The 22710-nt window shown below is 43.4% G+C and overlaps 1 protein-coding gene across 4 annotated transcripts in view; it reads right to left on the reverse strand.

Annotated features, from left to right (window-relative positions):
* The window catches only part of hdac4 (histone deacetylase 4), a 111778-nt gene that overhangs the window by 10819 nt on the left and 78249 nt on the right, over positions 1-22710 (reverse strand). For 3 of the 4 annotated variants that reach the window (XM_061088172.1, XM_061088175.1, XM_061088174.1), the window contains 12 exons: positions 20200-20460; positions 18767-18956; positions 18424-18557; positions 17473-17575; positions 15514-15560; positions 12169-12276; positions 10058-10113; positions 9804-9891; positions 7981-8100; positions 7788-7885; positions 1965-2083; positions 1049-1182 (listed from right to left, as the gene is read on the reverse strand). In XM_061088172.1, the coding sequence (XP_060944155.1) occupies positions 1049-1182; positions 1965-2083; positions 7788-7885; positions 7981-8100; positions 9804-9891; positions 10058-10113; positions 12169-12276; positions 15514-15560; positions 17473-17575; positions 18424-18557; positions 18767-18956; positions 20200-20460 (1458 nt within the window). The remainder of the gene's footprint in view (positions 1-1048; positions 1183-1964; positions 2084-7787; positions 7886-7980; positions 8101-9803; positions 9892-10057; positions 10114-12168; positions 12277-15513; positions 15561-17472; positions 17576-18423; positions 18558-18766; positions 18957-20199; positions 20461-22710) is intronic. The other variant, XM_061088173.1, reaches the window with a different exon arrangement.

The raw sequence follows: 22710 nt of genomic DNA on the forward strand, positions 1-22710 counted from the left end.
GGCATCTCGGACATTAAATATCTACACACAGGTCACTAGTTCTTAAAAGATCCACAGGTGAACTTGAAACCAGCAAATTCTCCTCCACAAACAACAAGTCACATCGACTTCTCTTCCCCTGAAACTCTGTAATCTCCACCCTGCACCACAATTAAGTCCTTTAACAGTAAAACCCTGATATATCTTGGGACGCATATTCTCTGCGGAGAAAACTAGCGTGAGAGAATCTGTCCAAAAAAGCACTCCAGCTTGTTCGTTAGCTGGAAGAAAAGCGTGCGCGGCTGTGACAAGCAGCTTTTCTGTTGTGCGCCATGAATCACACAGCGAGCCAATGTTTGTTCAATTCCACGGCCCAACCTACACACTCCCACAATTAACCTTCTGCCTGGAAATCCTCTCGCTCTGACGTAATAGAGCGTGTGTGTGTGGTGTTGACTTCCCAGACAGAGCGTGTGTAAGAGAACATTAGACAAGATGGTTTGGGCTCAGATGAAAAAGTGCTGTTGTTGAAGGAAGTACACAACCCCTCTCTGTATCAGGGGATGCAAATGTCAAAGTGGATTGACTTATACAATGTAAAGGAAAGTGGAAGTTTCCTGGCTTCAGAAGATGAAGAAATCAGAAAACTCTTATTATAAATGTATCTTCACTTATGTGCAGTTTGTTCACTTTTAAAGTCAAGGTATTCTGAGCTTACATCCATATTACAACTCGTTCATTTGAAAATGCATCAGTCCTGCTACGGATACAGCTGGCGTAAACACAAAAATGACTTGTAAAAAAAAGGTCAACATCCATTAAATCATCAACATAATTGCCTTTACAAGACATTTGCCTAGATTGAATATAAATTCATGGTAATACTCTCAGATTATATTCTCTTTTCGAGCCATTTAAGGTGTATGTAACGCAGCTCAGCAGATTTAATCCACGAGTCCCCGTGTATCTGCTGAATCTCTGTACCTCGCTGAAGGTTATTTTGAGAGTAATGCGTGAGGACGCTTTGACGGTAATTTATCCCTCCTCCTCCTCCCGGCTCTCGTCTTACCTCATTGCCAAGCAGAGCAGAGACGCAGGCTTCGGAGGCATCACATATGGCTGTGAGGTCGTGACCCCCCTCCAGGGCAAGCACCACCCGACCGCCTGCCAGACCCATCAGCTGCCTGGTCAGGTAGCCAAAGCCTGTACACACAGGAAATGGCAGAAGAGAAAAAGGTAAGAAAGAGAGGAAGGGGGGAGTTGAAGGAGGGAGGGAGGGAGGGAGGGAGGGAGGGAGGGAGGGAGAAAAAGAATGAGATGAGGGAACACTGCCCTTAGAGCTCTGACTTCCTTTTTGGATATTGATCAAAGAAAAAAAAAGGGAGAAATGGGGGTTTGAGCGTGCATGAAGGAAGGGGTGACTGCATCAGAGAGAGGGAGAGAGAGGGAGAGAGAGAGAGAGAGAGAGAGAGAGACTGCACTGTGGATTTACTGGAGGCCAAAAAACAAGCCTGGTTTAATTTTAATAAATACGGCTTTGGGTTTTCGGCCTGCTCTCAGCCTTTCATCTTTGTTTTTCAGGAGGAGGGGGAGTTTGAATATATGCATTCAACCATACTTTCTTCTCCCCTGAATTCTAAACCTCTTCCTCCAATCCTCTCTAAACCACCCGTATAACTCCCTTCACGACCAAAGACTCCCGCTTTTATTTGAGATCTGTAGAAGGTTCTAGAAAAGCTCTTTGCTGGCACGCCAGGGTCTCGATCTGAATACACAAGTCAGCTGCACAAAATAAACGTGAGGTGTGTAGGTTTGAACATACAGTGTTGGAGTCATATTCCACATGTAGAGGGCACGGATTAAAATGTGCATGCACGATCAAGCTCTTGAATATGGAACAGCCTTAAACGTTTCTTTCTACAAGTCATTGTATGGTTCAGAAAACACAGAGAGTAATTAAGTGGATAGCTGCGGTCGGCACTTACATTTGGCCGTGAGCTTGTATCCTCCCAGGGGGGGGGCGTGTCCGTCCACCGCATCAAAGCCTGAAGACACCAGGACCACGTCTGGGGCAAACTCGTTGGCAATCGGCAGAACCACCGTCCTGGAATAACCAACAGGAAAAAATAACATCAACAAACTGGTGTATTTATGGTGAAGGCTGTGATGGAGAGGGGGGTTTGATGCATTTGGTTTTTGAGCTTGCTACCTTCCACATGCAGAGCTACTTTAAACATTCAGAGTCAAAACCACTAAGAACACAGAAAGTTTGGTGATTAGGATTTGGTTAAATGTTTCTATTCACTTGGGAAACGTGGTCTCTCTGGTTGGACCCCCCTGTATTCTGAAGGGTTAAAGTGCTGGTTTGAATTCTGAAGTGTTACCCACCCAATTAGTTTGTATGTACAGTATGTGAGCGGCAGACAAAATGACCACTGACGTGAAACCTTTGAAATCTCGTAGGAAGCAATACAGTAGACCAAAAGATGCTTAAGTAAAACAGAGAAATGGAAGGACATAGTAAACTGCATGTGTGTGCTTAGTATGTGGGATATTTCCAACACTGGATGGGTGTGGTGAGTGAAAGATGTTTGTGTGTGACCTTCGTCTGACACACAGCTGCAATGTGTCATACACAGAAATCATATCAACAGTGGGATACAGTTCAGTGATTCACTGCAAGTTGTGGTTGGAAAATCCACTCTGGTTTATATGGTGTTCCTGTTTATAAAAATAAACAAAGTGCCGTTCACATATACAATACTGAGACAGTTTTTACACAGAAAGATGAGATCAGATCACATAAAATTAGATGTTTATTGTTTCGGTTTCATTTTGATTTAAAGAGTTGGGCAACAATGTTTTTAATGACCAAACTATTCAAATTAAGAAGCAGGTATTTTATGGACTGCAAATAACGAAAGCGTTTAAGTTTAACCTTCTGTAAGGGTGTCTATGAATTAGGAATCCTTAATATTGAATAACTGAATCCTCTAGACTATCAAACTAGGGTTAACACTTGCTTACTTGACTTGAATAAAGGGATAGTGATTTAGGATGTCTCACTCGGTTCATAAATAGTTGGACTTCCCAGATGGCAAAACAAGAGCCTCTCTCTGATTTCGCTGTGGGATTTCAGGTTCGACACAGGAATTCTCTGATGTGTGATCTTGGCTATTTGGGCAAGTTGTGTGTTGGTGAGGTCTGTGAGTGACAGAGCACCACAGGGTTCCGTCCTCGGTCCCCTGTACTTTGCAGACCTCAAGAACACGGTTCTGGTTTGCCGGCTGTGGGTGAGCGGCGTGCCCTGAACTCCGGAGGCCACCGTTTTTTCCCCCATCTCTCGTTCACCACCAAATTATAACCCTCAACTGTGCACGCCACGCCCCCCCCTCACGCCACAACACAACACTCATGCGTACACACAGCTGTCTGAGGGAGAGGCTGGAAGGTAGTAATAGGACCTCTCTGGTAGTCCGAGACAGTGAGGATACACGGAGTGCGTGCGTCACTGTGTGTTAGTTTGCATCTGGCAACGATTCAGGAGATAACGTCATGCACAGAGGATGAAGGAGAGAGATGGAGAGACAGAGAGAAGGAAGATGAAAGAAGACGAGAGCGAAAGAGTCTGGAAAGAGAACAAGGACTACAACCGAGCGAGTAAACACGTCAGTGAAGAGTGGACGAGAGAAAATAAATCAGCAAGTGTAAACAACTCAAGCCCATTCATGTGAAGGCAACCAAACAAGTAGATGAAAAATTAACAACTATTCTGTTTAGATTGGATCTCCCTTATTCTCCAACTACTCAGTAACTTACACACACACACACACACACACACACACGCAGCCTTGGCCCATTAACATTAGGGCCATAAAAGACCCCACACTAAAGGGAGTTGGCCGCAGGCGCTTATGTGGGCCGGCACACTCCGCAGAGGGAAACCTTGACTGCCAAGGATACTTAAAACCACTGGAGGCTCTGCCGCGCCCCCTTCCTCCAACCATGAACACAAACAGGGACAGTTCTGGTCACAGTGATGAAAACTGCTGGTGTCATCAGTTCCAGCCCTCCCCCCCTCCTGGAAAAATACCCTGACATTTATTGAAATAAAAAAAGGCTAGTTATCAATTAGCCAACTGGCGTGAAGGGAAGGTAGTGGCTCTGAGGGAGACTAATTGGGTGTGAATCAGAGGCTATGAATGCGGAGATGAAACAAGTGTTTTGCTAATCAAGGGAGGGGAGAGTTTATGACCGAGCCGCGAGCTGTGGGACATCCTGAGCCCAGAGGTCGGCTGAATGCTGCTGTGAACTACTTGGATAAGCATGCGGTGTAAACTTTTGTTTGGTGTTGTTTAGTTTACCTAGCAACAGGTGTGCAAGTGTCTGCTAATGAGAGATCGTGTGTGTGCGTGTTGTGTATTGCTGTTTATTAGATTGGGGGACTTGTAGGAAAAAGAAGCAGAATTTAAATCAATACAGCAATGGTCAAGCTACAAATACACCAGTTTCTACACATGGCAGCTGCGGCTCAGGAGGTAGAGCGGACAATCCACTAACCAGCGGGCCAGTGACTACTCTACTGTACTTTAAGGTACTTTGGGTGGTAATAAAGACCAGGTAAGCATTAAATTAATACAGACCATTTACCAGATGACACCAAGTGGGTTATTGTCTCAGACTTAAGAAAGCTCCTCCAGAGGGTTTGACTCAAATCATGTCAGAATGGGATGTGTAAGACTCAGAGAGTTTGGACTCACGTCTCTATCAGAGGTTGTGTAGTACATTATGCTCAGAATTTGAAGTCGAGTGTGAATTAACATTCTATTATTAAAGTTACAGGAATTGATGCTGAAGCTGAGTCAAACAAGAGTCATCAGGAGATGACATATCCCCCTGGAACCCACTTGAGAGAGCAGATGATTTAGTGCTGACTCATGTGTGTCACTTGTTTTTTACAGCATTGGGGGAAATTGTGCGTCAATACATTTATTACCTCCCTGCGACCCCGCCTGTTTGTTTGTATGTGAGTAGGATTATGCAATAACTGAGTGGATTTCTGTGAAACGTTGTGGAAGGATGAGGAAAGGGCCAAGACAGAACTCATTAAATGTTCAGGCAGATCTGGACAAATGGGGAAATCCAGGATCTTTAACATAAAGGGCCATCATGTTTTTATTTTCACCAATTTCACAGTGAATAATTCATGGTTCTTGATACCAAAATATATCAGGCCTATTTAGGGGTCTGGTATCTTTGAGCGTGTACAATCTGGTGCAGCCACTATTATGCAGCAGTAATCCACCTCTGCCTCCACAGGGACAAACCCATCAAACTTACTGTATTCTATAGAATCCTCAAATCATTAGACTTAACTTCAAGACAACCTTTTCCTCTTGTCTGTCATAAAAACGAATCCTTCTCTTGAATCTCTTCTGATCTTGATGAGTGCAATTGATTTCAGTTGCAATAGCAAAGGGTCAAACCAAGAGTCAACAGCACTGGAGAGATTCAGCCTCAACCCACTCAGTAAAAGTCTCTTTTAGAAGAACATACAGACGTCGTCCTTTAGAGGGAGCAGTGCTCATCAAACCGTTCAACAAAAGGTTAATCCACAGCGCTTCAAGGATTTCCCCCTCCGTTCATAAAAAAGTAGAGAGCAGGGAGAGGGAGGGAGGGAGGGAGGGAGGGAGAGAGAGAGAGAGAGAGAGAGAGAGAGAGAGAGAGAGAGAGAGAGAGAGAGAGAGAGAGAGAGAGAGAGAGAGAGAGAGAGAGAGAGAGAGAGAGAGAAAATAAGAGAGCTAAAACTCACACACGCACACTTACACTTCAAAGCCCTGTCATCTGGCGCTGCAGAAAGCTGGTTTGAATTAAGTTTAATTCTCCTCCTCTCTCGTCTTTCCAAGTTCATGGCAAGAGATGGAGTGAAAGGAGGAGGAGGTGAGAGTGAGAGAGAGAGACAGAGAAAGAGAGAGAGAGGGAGAGGGACAGTGCTTCTGGTTTTCATTAGAGCCAATTTTCTTATCTTTTTTCTCTGTGCTTTCTGGAGGCTCAGACTTGATCCCCTGCAAATGCAACGTGGCACAGGCCAGTGGAGGAATGGTAAGGAACCGGCTGCAAGGCACGCATCCCCTCCACAAAGAGAGAGAGGGAGGGAGGAGAGGACCACGACACACAGATGAACAATGAGATTGAAAGAGAGAGAGAGAGAGATAGAGGGAGGGAGGGAGGATTTGTGTATCAGGTGTCTGTCCACATGAGGTTTGACATGTATAAGCACTGATACACCCTCATATGAATCTGAGCCTGGTCCTGTATTGTATTTAGAATGTGCATGTGTGTGTGTTAGTGGCAAGACATCAGCCTCGGAGGAGTAATGACGCCAGGTTCTGGAACAATACACACCCAAACAAACTGTAGCTTTCCCTCACTTTACATTTTTGGACCTTTTCCATAATGCAAAGAACACTGATTTAATAACCTACAATTACACAAACAGAACACACAGCCGCCGCGGCACAGGCCTCTTCACATGCATCTCTGGTCAGATGCAGGCGTGCACCCCTGAACAAACATACACATCACAAAACTGAAATAAAAGAGTGGTTCCAGATTTTTTAATGCTAAAAGTGCATTACGGATTAAGTTAAATATTCAGTGATCGTTGGAAGATGTCCAACAATTCCCTTAACAACAGTTTAAAGGCCAATCCATCAGTTTTACACAAATTCATTTAAAAGGTGTTTACATATTATTAAGTATGTGTTACTGGTCAGTAGTATTTATTATACATAAATAATACTCTTGTTTGTGTATTATCATTTAAGTGAATAGGAAAGTAGTAGCAGAGTTATGGACACAAATATTGATGTTCAAAAATAGTATACCATGAGGCAAGCTGCACTAGCTATGGGCTTCAGTGATGGATCATATATAATGTCTATGGTATGAAATATATTAACTGGTTGTCATCGGTGCACATGCAGACAGACGGGTGGAGAGAGGAGGATGAGGAGGGGGATGAAAGACTGAAAAGCAGGGAGAGGAAGAGGGAGAGCACTCAGGGGTCTGGGGCACATTAACGGGCTAAGGTGTGTTTCCGGGAGGTTGCGTGCAGAAAGCTGTGAGAAGACAGTGGCCAGTTTCTGGCTCGGGCCAGATGGACGTACTGTCACTGAAACCAGTTCATCTTCAAAGAGCGCTGGAACCGATCCAGGTGTACGAAGCAGCAATGTATAAGAGCCATGTACATGTCTGGGGTGAATCCACGCCTGGACTCTGGTAGACCTCTCAAGCTGTGCATGTGTGTGTGCACGTGTGTCTGTGTGTGTGTGTGTGGGGGGGAGAGGTTATAAATAGCGACAGACAGTGGACATAATAGAAATCAGGTGTGGTATGAAGAGGAACTCTCCACCTTCTCAGCAGCTCCTGATAAACCATTCAACAGAGTCAAAGAGAACAAAGGAAAGAAGTTCACCTTGAAGCCTCGTTCACACAGCACAAACAAAGTTTTGCAAGTCGCAGACAAAAGCTTCTGATCAGCTGTAGATCACAATGTGTGAACTCTTCAGTGGTGAAGGTACATGTAGTGGTGAGGGAACACAAACTCAGTGCAGTATACTAACTGCATTGGGTCCAGGGTGGGGATAGAACATAATGCCTGTCGGGTTAAGTCTTGGTTAGTTTTCTCCAGGACTTGTGTCAGAATCGGACAAAAAAAAAGCTTTATGAGCTGTTCTCGATTCTCTGATGTCAACTGACTCATTTCACCTCCTCTATAAAAACAGCAGTTCATACTGTTGTCTTACCTGAAGGCAGCTAGATAGTCTGCGTCCCCCATGGGAGGTTCCAGTCCCCCGGTAAAGGCCATGTTCACATTGAAGCCTGCACCTGCTTCAGCGCCCACCTAAAGTGCAGAAACACACACAGATTTTTGAATGCTTAAATTCAGATAATCGTTTGGGCAGAGAAGCAGAGAGAAGGACGGGCGCTCCTTCTCACCTCATCAGGTGCTCCGCTGCCAGGGAAGAAGTTTCCGTCGTCGTAGCGATGCAGTGAAAGGTAAAGGATGCTGGGGTCACTGTAGAAGGCCTGCTGGGTGCCGTTCCCATGGTGAACATCCTGAAAACATAAAGAAGAGAGGAAATAAGAAGCTACATTAACCTAGACATTTAGTCTATAGCTAAATCAACCACCTATGTATGTATTACAGAAGCTGCATTACTATAAAAAGGGAATTCAGATGACTTAGAAAATGACAGAGACCATCATCTCCTGCATCTGCACTCAGAGAAAGAAAACGATGCTCAGAGACACTAACACTACGAGACAGTCAAATCTGTATCTCAGCTGTAGTCTGATGTTTGTGATGTCAGAAGAGAAATGGTCAGCGGGATTCAATAAAACAGTCAACTTCAATGATTATTCACTTTAGTCCCCCAAAAAAACATGACATCAATTAAATTACCTCACTGTCTCTATCCCAAGAATGCTTTAATATACCAAAAGAACAAATGTCCCTTTTGGCTGGAGGCTGAGTGGCATGACAATGACTTTGCTAGTTGCACTTAAAGTCCTCCTGTGACAGACAGACAGGAAATGAAAAGGCCCTTCAAAGGCTTTTGGGGAATGGCCATGACCAGGAGGGGACGCCACGATAGAGCACGACTCCAGGACATGTCCAGGGCTTTGTCATACCCTGTTATGAACAAATTTGTCTCTCTGGTATGAAGGAAGGGTCAGCGTCTGACCTAAATAGCAGATCTTTCAAGCTCCTCTCTCACACTGGTACAGTAAATGAGCCTGTGGATGGGGCGCTGCTCTAACAACGTACTTTATGGTTTTGAAATGTGAGGAGCCAGATATTCGATGGGGACATATTCTTGGGTATAAATGTGTTTTTATTGCAGGATATCGTGCAGAACGCTTTCTGGAATATAAAAACTACTGAAAACATGCAACATAAATAAGATGTTCAACTGCCACCAAAATAACAAGCCCCGAAGGTCAAGTAATAACAGTAACACGACCGGGCCAAGAGGTCCACCTGCAGTGTTCCCCTATCATTGCAAAAACTTTAAACTGCTGACGCCTCTTCAGTTAAGGAACTTTTTTTCCTGGAGGAAAGGCCAAAGTAAAAGCCAAAGGGGTCATTAAAATTCAAACATTAAACCCTGGCAAATTAAACAAAAATCTGCCTATTAGACCAACATCCAGGACCAACAACGAGGTGAAACTGTTATTGAATGTACGTGTGTACAGCACTTTGCATTCACCGCTTGTAGTTGAGTGTTTAGAATCAATCAGGAAGAAAACGTGGGTGATTGCATCATCGTTCCAAAACATCTCTGCTTCTGCCTGTTCACACTACAATGCAGTAGTATGATCTGTTTTCAAAACTCGTGGACAACAGGCATAAACTTACTCGTGTTGTAACAAGACTAATATGAAGAAGTGTTGATGAAGTCTTATGACTTGTTGACCTTTAGAGTAAAATAAGTAGAAAGGTCATGAATGGTTCTAGAGGGAAGGTTGAAAGAGGTGAAACCAAAACATTGTGATTCATCTTCTTTTTGTTTTTGCAGGGTCAAATCCATTCTTTGATACTTCTAGTTTCACAGTGAAGTGCATGATCTTGGCAGAGGTGATCTTAAATGCATACATTTTTAGTGGCATGTACACTAGTTAAATGGTGGGGAATCCAACTCATATCAAACCACAGGGAATAGTTTTATGAGCTCAGGAGGGAGTGGCTGTGTGTTCTATTCTTCTCCAAATAGATGATTATGTAACAAACAAGCCACCGCGCTGCCTGCGGAACTCACCCAGTCCACAATGAGGATTTTACTGACGTTCAGCCTCTGCTGCAGGAGCTTGGCTGCAATGGCAACTGAGTTGAAGTAACAGAAGCCCCTGAGAACAGACAGTGAGAGGGATGACACGAAACAAACAGTGGTTTTACATGTCTGAAGGTTATACATTTCTGAAGGATATATATTTATGTATATTTATGAGATGTGAGGGAATGAAGTAACGATGCACTAAAGGGGAAAGTTATTTCCAGTTCAGATTGACTTACATGGGTGTGCTCTCCTCAGCATGGTGTCCAGGTGGACGCACTACAGCAAAACCGTTCTGTCAGGGAAAAACAAAGATCATTTACAAGTTACATAAACCATCACGGTTCACTGAGGTTAGTCGCGTCTGACCTTAAACCTGACAACTGTAAACTAATGACATTGTCCAGGCCTTCCCAGAATTTTCCCAACTTGTGTCAGGTTCAGGGTTGCACAATAAAAACTACCACGAGAAACACACATACACAAACAGTAAATCAAAAGCAAAACAACAATTACTGTCTGGCGGTTGTGTCCAGTTGCAGTTAACATTCAAATTCCAGACTCATTATTTATCTGGTGCAGATATATGACCACAAAATCAAAAAATCAAATCAGTTGAATCAGTTGAACGAGAGGAGGCTACAATACAATGAAATCTAACTTTATTAATCCCGAAGGCATCGACAGTTCACTTAGGGTCCAAGTGATTAATATAATCTGAAGTACTGATATTTCTACAAATCGAAGCTAATATCTCTCAAAACAATTATTCTAATGTCATGGTTTAAGATTTCGATTTTCAAAAAGCTGTGTAATTCAGACGTGCACACACACACACACACACACGCAGAAACAGATGCTTACACTGGGTCAGTTAAGGGAAGCTTTGTCAAGGCAGAGACCAGCGGGACTCTGTTTTGTGTTTTGGGAGATCCCACTGCTGCAGTACGCCGGGACATTAGATAGATGTTCAGGCTGATGTAGAGTGAGGCGAGCTCAGCTAATGATGTTGAGTCAGCTGCAGTGGATTAGCAGCTAGCCGGGAGATTATTGTAAAGACAACTGTCTTGGCTGGTTTGAGGACACCTGGTTACAGCAAGTTGCATAATGCAGCATGCACACATAGGTGAATAAGTGGAATTGGTATGTTGTTTGTGCAGAGGAAGAAATATCAACGGATTAAAAAAGGACACGGAAAGAGTATAATAGAAAGAGCAGATGTAGAAACAGAAATGTGTGACAGTGTGTGTGCGCCCGCGGTAGATTTATGACTTTGTGTGGAGTTCAGAGAGTTGTTGGTGCAGGTGGAATTTGGTAATTTGGCTGTAGAGGATCCTCAGAGGACCGACTGCATGTGTGAGGGAAAACGTATATATACACACCTTTGCACGTATGTGTTAAACTCAGGTTAAGCTGAGGGCAGGTCAATACCCGTGAACTATAACCCCCCCCGCTGGAGCAAATCCACATGTTTCTCCCGGGTTTCTACTTTTCATCACACAATGAAAATAAATGAAATCACACAATGTGCTGTATAGAAAGAGCAGACCTCTATTTCTTTATCGTAAATATGCCCACGTGTAGAGGAGGCACTGAATGTTAGCTGAAAACCATGTGGGTTTAAGTCTGGCGTGCTACTGTCTCTCCAAGGAATGTCATTAGTCTGCGCTGCGTCGGTGCTAAGCTAACACCGAGTGCGCCGGCTGCTCTGCAGGTGGCTGTGGTGTAATACTAATAAAGCCGGCCCGCAGTGGGGACTGTTAGCGTTTGCAGAGCCCGGTGCTCTGCGCCTCCCTGCTGAGTTCAAACAGTAAGCCGCCATGGCCACAGACACAGGAAGGCTGGCTGGTGGGTAAGCCATGACGGGGGGGGGGGGGTCTGTCTGGGAGGTGCTAACGAGACTTGGGATAGATGCTCTGGGAGGAGGTTTCTCTTTTCCTGCGGTGTCAGGAGGGCGTATAGTACGTCTCTGGTGTAGGTTTGATTAATCCTTCAACAATACTTTCAAATAAACATTCACAGAATAAGATACATGGTGTGTGCTCTGCTTCCTTTCCTCTGTTGAGCTATGTGGCTGAAGTCTGAAGTGGAACTCAGCTGGAAAATGGAGCGAGGCCGTTAAACCTGACAAGCAGACCGACATAAAAACCCTTTAAAGTCCTAGCGATGTAATTCATTTAAGTGATTTCCATCTGAACTTTGTTTCATGCTGTCTCCTTCTGAAAGATTATGACACGCGCGCACAGAATTATCCACATGTAGAAGATGTACAGACACGAGAAACATAAATAATCCTCCAGGCTAAAGAGCCCACGACTCTCATTAAACTCCACAGAGGTTTCAGACCAACCTTGAGTTCGCCCGATGCCACTTTGAAAACCAGTTCCACGACGGAGCCGACAGCCAGACGAGCTGCGCTGGAGGAATGGACCTCGTTCCAGATGGTGTCGCTGTCCACCTGTCGACACACACATGTAGTTGTGTTGGTTTCATCATATTTAAAGTACTTCAGTGGGATAATAATTGCAAAATGGTGAAGAATCACTAAATAAACAAGAGAGAATCTCAGAGATAGTAAAACATACTTCAAAATGTTTATATTACAGAGTAACGGTCAGATTTGCATTTTGTATATTAGATTTTCTGAACATTTAATGCGCCAGAGGGTTGATACTGTTAATCACTACATTAAGTTTTAATTTTATTTATTCAGGGGTTATGTTCTTTCTTATTTCTTATCATTACAATTAAGACAAACTTCAGATTAAAGATATATTAATGTTTTATATAATAGTCCACGTTTGCAAGTGAGTTGCAAATCAAGAATAAAATCTATATATTTTAGTTGGTGGTTGCCTTTAATATAATGGATATTTTAAACATTTAAGTTTGTGGTTGCCTTTAATATGAAGGATTTAAGCCCTGGATAAAAAGTTGAATCTTGGAAATGGCCAAATTTAAATCGACTGGACTGAAATATTCACTATTGGCAGCTTACGGCTGATTTCTGATTACAAAAAATGTTGTGACGTAGAAGTCTGGAAATATTGGAAACGAAATGAGAGTAAAAAGTTAAACTCTCCTCTGTTCTGTGACGTTGATGAGCCGGAGTGGAGCATTTTGGGCTTGAATGCATTTATTTGTGTATTTATAGAGTGAAAAGAAGATTTCAGGATTGATTGTGTGCGTGCGTGTGCGATTGAGGATGTTTATACACAGGGCAACCATTCATTCAGTGGTCAGGCCTGATTAATGCTGAGGCACGGACAACCCTCAGCAACAATCACAACAACACACACACATATACACGTTCACACAAGCCAAATGGACCACAATATACTATATGATTGACTGTACCCAGGGACACGCACAGGATAATATACACACCCTCCATCAGACATGGCAGATACTGCAGGCAGATGGAGCGCGTGATAAACACAGAGAGAAGGAGCTGGCAGTGGAAAAGAAGAAAAGGAAGCAGTGTGTGTCAGTGTGTTTGAACTGTGCGCACATGTGCAGAGCGGCCCATGCCAGAGCTCCAGTGAAGCTTTGTGATGTAAACCCGAGGGCTCCTCTACTTTGAATATGTAAAAACATGAACCTGCCAGTCAATCATTCTGTCAGACACACAGCCTTCTCATCCACGCTCACTCTCGGCCGAGTCGCACACGTTAACCCTCTCAGTTCACGTCTTCAACCCAGTCAGTGTGTTTAAGTGACTTGACAGCTTTTCGGCCGGCCCGCCCGCTTTCCTCTTGCCTCCGGTGACGGGAGTGATCAAGGCCGGAGGAGGACTCCATAATGACATCCACAGGGAGGAGAAATGGCTCTTTTTAAAGTTGAGCCAAGTAAATACTTCAAGAAATAAAACTGTGGAGCATTGACCAGAGATTAAAAAACTGGAGAGGAGGGAGAGAGGAGGAATAGAGAACTGGCGGGTGAGTGATTGGAGAGGAGCAGGTAGTGAGTGGAAGACACGATGTTGCAGCCGAGTCGGTGATTGAGCAAGTGAGCAAACGAGTGAGTGAATGAGAAACTGAATCATACACACAAGTCAGGTTAATGAGCACAAACAGATGCTGTTCTAAAAGCAGCATGTGGGGGACTGAGAGGTTTATTATTTCCCATGTTGATGTTAGTTTTGCCTCAAGCTACGAGTGGACACAGCTAGTCAGGAAAAAGTGAAAGGGAAGAAGTGTGTGTGTGTGTGTGTGTGTGTGTGTGTGTGTGTGTGTGTGTGTATGTCAGAGGTAAAAAAGAGTGGGGAACGTGCTGGAATGATGGAATGATGGTTGTCCACAGACTGACAGCCTAATTTCAGCCCCCTTCCTCTGTGTGTTACTTGTAAGAGTGTGTGTGCGTGCGTGTGTATGACAGGAAGACAACAATTGAGTCCCATTTGCCTTCATAAAGAGCAGAACAGAGCAGCGTGGCTCTCGGGCTCTTCTTGTTCCCACCAAAGCAGCAACAGTTAGCCCCAGAGGGAGGGGGGGGGGGGTTAGAGACAGTCTGAATAGGTAAGAACGTAGAAAAGAGATGTAAGAGATGCCAGGTCGGCCTCAAGAATTCCTCAATATTGTGAAAAAGAGGACACACGGAGAGTCGTGTCTCATGATTTCAGTCAAAAAGGGGATCAACCAGCAAAGAAAATATATTTGATGGATGATGAATCGACAAAACATCACAAAATGTTTGACAAAGAGAAAATCTGACTTCAGAAAGTTTTGTGCTTATAACGTCACTGGCAAATAAATCCTTTAACAAGAGCCTAAGATGTATAGATTTGATCTTTTTCATATGTTCCTGTGACTTGAGGACAAATATTGACTTACATTGATTTCCTGACACTTTGCTCATAACTACTAAACCCTAAATCTGACCCTTCCCCAAGTCCTCACCTTATTTTTTAATGATTTATGACAGGTCCACATTATGAAACTGTGTACAGATTTAGGTCCGAACAACATGAGTAAATACTGCACCACACATACACACACACACAAGCAAACACACACAAAGGAAGGTGTACAACTGTTCTAACATATCAGTTTCAAAAGACAGCACTTCCTACTCTGAACAGCCATCTAAATCATTGCCTTTGCACACACAGGTTCCAACACACTGGTATGCACACAAACAAAAACATACCCCCCCACCCTACCAACACATCCACACATTCACACACAAACACACACAAAAGCACACACGGCTCATATGCTGAAAACATCTGGTAACAATTACAAACATGGCGGAAAGGCAAGCAACAGCTTTTGTTGCCTCAGGTCCTCGAGGGGCAGCATTTGTATGAGTGCGTGCAAGTGTGTTAAGATTGTGTGTGTGTTTATTTTTGTTGGTGGAACAGGAACAAATGGGACTATTATTTTCACAGGGGGCAGAGAGAGGGAGAGAGAGTGGGCGAAGGAAACAGTTATACTGGTATTTGATGTTGCTGAAACTATGCCTACTTGTTTCATTACAGAGTCAGATGGAGCAGAGCCAGTCGGCTATTGATTAGAATTACACAATGCTGTAAAAAAAGTCAACAAGCCTATGACAACTATTTTCCACTGAATAAACTTGCGTGACTTAACACCAGTAATTTCCGAGAAATATCAGGCACATTAATTACAAGTACCTAATTGGGCTGGGAGTATTTGTAAAATGACTTATCGGCTGTAAGAAAGACGAGACTTACCCCGATGCCGCCACATGGTAACCGCACAAACATGGGACTCACTGAACCTGGGAGAGAGGGAAATAAAATGAAAACCAGTCGGGAAATTGATAAAGAAAGAGTAAAAGTTCAGGAGGTGAAGAGGTGATATTCTGGACTTGCAGGCAAAAACGAGTGCATGACCCCTGAATCTGAGCATTTGACTTCCTGACCTGATCTAACAGCGAAGGTACACAGGGGCATGTTTGAATTAGGTGAGGTGAAGAAGAAAAAAAAGTTTCTTCTTGCCTTCAGGACGAAACCCCCCCCCCTCTTCCCTCTTCAGGGAAATGGAGATAATAGGCCAGAGAGGGATGGGAAATGAATAATCTTCAGCTTCTTTGACGGATCAGAACATAAACTGAAAAATGGCTAACTTGTTAAATTTGATTACTTTCGAATGGAAACTAGAATTATATTTTCCTTTCACATTCGGAGCCTTCCGGTTTTTTTTTATCTCCGTCCAAAATACATAGTAAACCATTTGGTTAAGTCCAACAGACAAATCGTAATTTCTTTTAGTTTTGACTTCTGTTATACTGTTTAACCAGGTGATGAAATTTAACTGCTCAATGTTTCAAGACTTTAGACTGATATCAAACCGGCGATGACAACCGGACCAGAGTAAAGTTTCCTGAGTGGAAGAGCAGACGTCTGAAGCTCAACGGGCAGAGAATGGCACTCGCATTATTCAGCTCAGGGCTCCAAGTTCTCATTGAGCAACTTCTCATTTGACCTTTATTTTAACTTGGGAATACGTTAAGGTACATTTACAATAAAGCAGAGTACAGAAAATAAACAAAACATTCCAGGAAACAAAGAAAACACAAAGAAGAAACAGTAAAATTAGCAAAAAAGCAAAAAATCAAGAGAAAAGGTAAAAGCTTAAGTATATAAACTTAATTTACAACTAGAAACTCAATAAAAACAAATTAACCAACTAAAGCAAGAAAAGCAAGAGGTAATAATAATAATAATAATAAGTTCAAATTCAAAACTTAAATGGGCCAAAGGATAAAAACGACTTGAGCTGTAGATCGTTCTGTATGTTTTTCCCATGTTGCAGGTGCATGATGAGAAAAGCTGCATTTACCGAGCTCAGTAAAAAACAGCTGGCAGTGCCTGAATGAGTGCGTTGGACGAGAGGCCACAGTAACACACAGCAGTGAGGTGATGCCATACTTTCTAACATGCTAAAAAAACATGCGTTCAACAGTGTCTGAAAAAAGAAACTGCGTGTAATAGATCGTAATATATTACCTACAAATACTTTTAATTAAACCGTGACTACCTGCCATCTTTGTGGTTTTTATTACAGTTTGCATTTTCCCTCTCTTCCTCTTCTTTTCCTTTGTGTGTAAATCCTCTTGTGTGCTGCAGCTTACACAGAAGTATCTGGTAATACTCACGTGTACGCAGCAATAATAAGGGGAATTTATGTCTTTGCTGTAATGAAAGCTTAGATGTTCACCGGGGTTTGCTCCTTAGCTTTCAGCGCTCTCTCTCTGACACACACACAGGCACACACACACACACACACACACACACACACACACACACACTGACTACACCTGCTCTCGAAGCCACAAAGGCTGGACCTAAGTGACTGAGCAGCCTGGTGCGACTCGGGTTTAACAGCGCCAGCCGGTCCTCACCTCATCGTAACACCTCCACCTCACTTTATTACATCGGACCTTTTGTTGTGACACTTGGTGAAACACACAAGCAGATTCCTTTAACAGACACTACAGCTTCATGGGATTCACATGACAGGCCAGTGGAAGACTGGGTCTGAATTTGCTTCATGTTGCATGTATATATGTGTGTAGTGTGTTGTCTACAATATATTATGAGCTCTGTACAGGCGGTGGTGGAGCAGTGTTCTTCTGGATTGAGTGCATCTGTCTACTGTAACTGTTTGAGCGTTCTTGTATTTCTTACAGTCCAGTTTTTGCCGCAGTGGATTGGTTCCGTAGAGCAGGACGTGGGCTTCGGAGTGGACTGTCTGTAACTCCTCCAGTGAGGCCTTCCTACCACGGATACACTGTGCACACAGAAGAAGAGGGGAGATGTCAGAGAAAAGAAACGGACAGAACATTGGAGTGGGTCTCTGTGTTCCACCATTCAAACTGCCACGGCCAGTAAAGTTCACACTGTGTGAGGAAGAGCTGCACGTAGAGGGGCTCGGCTGCTAGTCAGAATTCGGGTGGGTGTGGAGGTGGGAAGGGGGGGGGGACTAGTTCCAGATCATTCTAAAACCATAAAACCTAAAACTATGCAGCAGTGTCGAACAGATATGGCTAAATACTGCCCTCTTCTGGCCAAGGTAACCACCTGCAAAACTCTAATTTGATTCTTAAATCCCTTACAGAGTAGTAAAAAAACAACAAAAACATAACATACACAAAGAAAATATATCACAATATAACACAAACACTGCCAATGTCAAATTTTGTAATTATTCAGCATAAAACAACAAAGACTTTGAAATGTTGCATCTGTATGTTTACATTTAGTTTAATGGGAATACGTACTCATAATCTCACAAGGATGATAATCTACCACTGAATTTTGGAATCTGATGATTTTGACACTGTGCATGTGGAATATTAAGTGTGCTAAAGAAACCATGCAATAGTTTCACAATAAAACATACAAAAAATTATAATAAAATAAAATTTGTGAAGAAATGTAGCAGGTGTTTATTACTTTAGATCCAGGGGTGGACAATTTCTTTACAATAAATTAGTAAATAATTTACATTTTAATCCCGTGTTATTTATCACATACAGTCTTATCCACTCTGTTTCTGTGGAAGTGATTAATAAAACATTATTATATGCATCCATGAAGCCACACCTCTGTGTTATCAAGAGTAACTTTGGCCCTCACCTCACAGTGCGCTCTGAGGCCTGTTTCCTGTAGTCGGGACCAGATGCTCTGGATCCGTCCGGCGTGCTCTGGATGAATGGTGGTGTTCCCACACATACACTGGTGCTTCTGCATTAGAGAGTCATATACCAGACCTGGACCACAACAAATATGTGAATATATGTCACTATACTGTAACTTGATTAGCAGGAAGACAGTGTGTTTCTATATTACTGTTTTCTAATCTACTATATAATGGGTTTCAGAGTGAGGGGACAGACATACAAATTAAAAAGAGCATTTCATATTTAGTGTTAAGTTCCATATTATTATTACTATTATTCAGGGTTTATTTCTACCAGACCTGTAGTGAATCGAGGCTTGGCGGTGGGCTCCTGTACGACCATCGGGAAGGAGGAGGAGGCCGGAGACGACTGCGCCCTGGAGAGCGGGCGGTGTCCCGCGAAGCCGCCTGATAACCCGGCTGCTTCCATGGAGGCCTGGTAGTTCCTCAACTGGTGGATCCGCTGTTGCTCTAACAGCAGAGCCTGCTGCTTTCATTTACAAACACACATACGCGGGCATTCAGTATGCCGTGGGCTGCAATGTCTTTCTAAAGCCAGAAGATGGCACTAGATACTCACAATGGAAATGTGAAGCTGCTGTACTAAAACAAACACACTGCGTAGAGAAGTTGTTATTGTGTTGCACAGGGAGGTTCTAGTTTTCTGTTCTATTATGCAGAGATTCAAATGACAAGACCAAAGATTTACAAAAAAAAAGTAATTTATGGAAATTGGTTTTTCGTCCACTGTGAAATTTGTTTGAATGACTGAGATAATTAACCTTTAAAATGTGTTTCATGTGAGTTTTAGTTGAAAAGATGATTCTTACCATTTAAAAAAAGGATAATGCAAAATTAATCTTTAGAGAAAACACCTTGTTTCCAGCGTGATGATCATAATAATTTAAAGGATGAGGTCTACAACATTGGACAATTATAAAGCCCCCCAGTGAGAACTCAGTTAGGTTTTTCAACATGTACGCATTGATAAGTTGGTTTTTAAGTCTCTCACACAAGAGACTGTAAATTATTCATATATACCAGAGTTAAATATTTGGTATTTCCACTGAAAAAGGAGCCTGACCATGCAGTCCTGTTATCCTACACTGATAGGCGGGTCTGCTTACACTGTGGCCACCATGGCGACAGTAAGAAGAGTGGCTGATTAAATTTGGGTGAGCGGACAGCAGGGATGGGCAAGACAGAAGAGGACACGGTGTCCTGGCCGTGTGTGGGCGTGCGTGTTTGTGGTCGCAGATCGATTTCAAGCCCAACAGAGACAGATCATACACGTCGTGTGCATCTGGGGATGAGAGGAGGCCATGTGGTGCTAAAGCATGTGGACACGGAGAGTCTGCAGGAGGTTTTCCATTCCCTGAGCTTTAACCAAACACACCACTGTGCATTTAGCAGTATACGAGTGTGTTTCGTATGAATAGATGTGAATGTATAGTATTTAAAATACACTATAGAGTGGACCGCTCAGTCAGTTCTGAAGGAAGGCAGATCCAATGTACAGTGTAATGTTTCAGTCAGTTACTATAAGTGCCATCTGTCACTACTGTCTACATTACAACCAAATCACGTCCAGTCTCCAATTTCCACAACTCACTCTTCATCTAAAATATATATATATTAGCCCTAACCCTCCATTTCTCCTCTACCTATGAACTTTCCTGAATCTTCCTCCACTCCCAGTCCCACTCTCCATGACCCTCTCCCCTCCTCCTCACCTGTCTGAACATGAAGTCCTGCTCAGCCTGTCTCTCCCTCTGCTCAATCTCCTCCTGCTCCTGGAGGTCCCGGGGCTCCTGCTTGATGACCAGCCCCCGGAGCGGCCCCGTCTCCTGCATGGACAAGGAGGACATGGAGGACAGCCCCTGGTGCTCCCGGAGTTCCTCCTCCGTCTCCTCCGGGTGACTCTGATGCTGCCGGGCCGACCCTGAGGCGATGGAGCATGCGGAGGAGACCTGATCGCCGGGCTTCGAAATGATCTAGAGGACAAAAGGAGAAACAAGACCTTTAGGTGGAAGGTTTACTTAACATTGCTATGTTTATAGATCTTTTTTATGTTGGGTCTTATGTTCTGAACACAAACTGACATGCAAAGATATCAATCTTTGGAATCAAAGGAATTAACTGATATGAGTTATAGAGGTGAGGGCAAATACTAAAAATGTAAATAACATATTTTGTATATTAGAGGCTGAAACACTGTGTTGTTAGGAGCAACAATTCACAAAGACATTTATTAAAAGAAGAAAAAACAGAATCTAGTCAGTACAGAGAGACATTTTGCCTTATTTACACAAGACAAGTGAGGGAAGGAATATCTCGCCGTCTCCACTGAACATCAGGGTCAACAATGTGCAACGCTAGAGAACCTGCACCACTTCAATATGTATTGATACACTGAACATGTTTTTCCGTTCCAAAAATAGCTAACTGATCAGTTCCAGTTCAAAAACAATGAAAAGAACTCAAAGTTTAATCAAACAAATGCTGACATTAGGCAGGCACGTGCACTATCTGCACAGAGATAAACCAGATCTGTACTCTGGACTCTTTGTCTGGTTATTTGTTTGTTTTAAATCGCTATGACTACTTGTAATTAATACAGGTACGTGCACTGTGCCTGAGCCTGTGGTGGAGAAGGAAAAAAACTCAGCTAAAAAGACATGAGGGGGAAAAGAGAGAGGAAGAAATGTAGAGGGCTGGTTTTCTTTTAGGGAGATTTACTGTGTCCCTGTCTCTGTCGTCAAAGACCTCAACCTTGATGTGCAGGTCATGATTGGAGTGGGCCACGGTACATGGTACACACACACACACACACACACACACACACACACACACACACACACACACACACACACACACACACACACACACACACACACACACACACACACACACACACACATTAACACACACAGAGGAAAAGACACACACTGACAGACACACACACACACACATACGCACACACTTGACTGGCATATTGCCCAGGGAACAGTCCATTGACGTCAGAGAGCATGCTCTAGCCTCATCCCAGTCCCTCTTCTCCAAACAAACTCAAAACACTCCCCCACTGCTGCCGTGCTGACTCTCTCTCTCTCTCCCTCTCTTGTTGTGCTCTTTTTCACTCAACCCCACGCCGCCCCTCCCGTCTCCTCCCTCCCCCTCCTCCTCCTCCTCCTCCTCCTCTTCAACAGAGGAAATAGTTGCTGGGATATGAACCTTGCTGGGGGGACAGACACTAATAACGCCTGTTGAAAGATAGAAAGAGTGGGAGGTGGAGAAGGGAAGGTGCTTGTGTACACAAACACTTGACACTAGTTGACTCCACATATCTAACTCTCTCTTTCACACACACACACACACACACACTTTGACAACAATATCAGTTAAGTAAGTATACCACAGTGTTGCCTTAGCTGTCTGAGATAATTAGCGGTGGAGGCAGCAGGCTCAGGCTGGAACCCATTCAAGATTCTTTCATTCCTTTCTTTGCTGCCAACATGTCTAACTGTTTAAAGCCAAATTTGAAGTTTGCAGGAAGTGCCCACTTTCCTTGCTGACTTGACAAAAAAAAAAAAATAACGAACAAGGAAAGGAAGGACGGCCACGGATGACTCATATTTTACAAAGCGGTGGGTCTCCAGCGGTTGACAGGGTAAATAAATGGAAATAAACACACCACCGGAGTATTTGTGAGAAAAGTTTGTAACATTGCCCTTACTAGTACATATGGAAACAATCTAATTCAGAGGCAGCCGTGGTGGAGCTTGTCACTGGGATGAGAAGTGGTACTTTCGATCCTTCTGCAGGGAATGCCACAGTCTGGATTATTCTTCTTACTCGTATTAAACAGAAAGTGAATTGCTAGTTTTAAGAGGCTGACTTTATTATGCAGCAATAAACAGTGTTTCCTTGGGCTACTTTTTACATTTCCCCGTGTGCCATGTTCTTTTAAAAGGCAGTTAAAAGACAAAACAAAAGCAACGACTAGCTGGGGACGTGAAATCTATTCAAATTAAATCCTGTTTAAAAAGGACTAGTGTGGATTCAACTGCATACATTAATATAAGAAAAAAACATCCAATGTCGCCTTACGGCAAGAGGGTTACTGGTTGGAATCCCGGTCTGGCCGGGGGTATTTGTTGTTTGGAGTTTGCATGTTCTCCTTGCACATTGGTTCTCTCTGGGGAATTCAGCTTCCTCCAGACCAAAGACAGATTGGGCTAAAT

The sequence above is a fragment of the Limanda limanda genome, chromosome 16 (genome assembly GCF_963576545.1).
Source record: "Limanda limanda chromosome 16, fLimLim1.1, whole genome shotgun sequence".
Lineage (NCBI taxonomy): Eukaryota > Metazoa > Chordata > Actinopteri > Pleuronectiformes > Pleuronectidae > Limanda > Limanda limanda.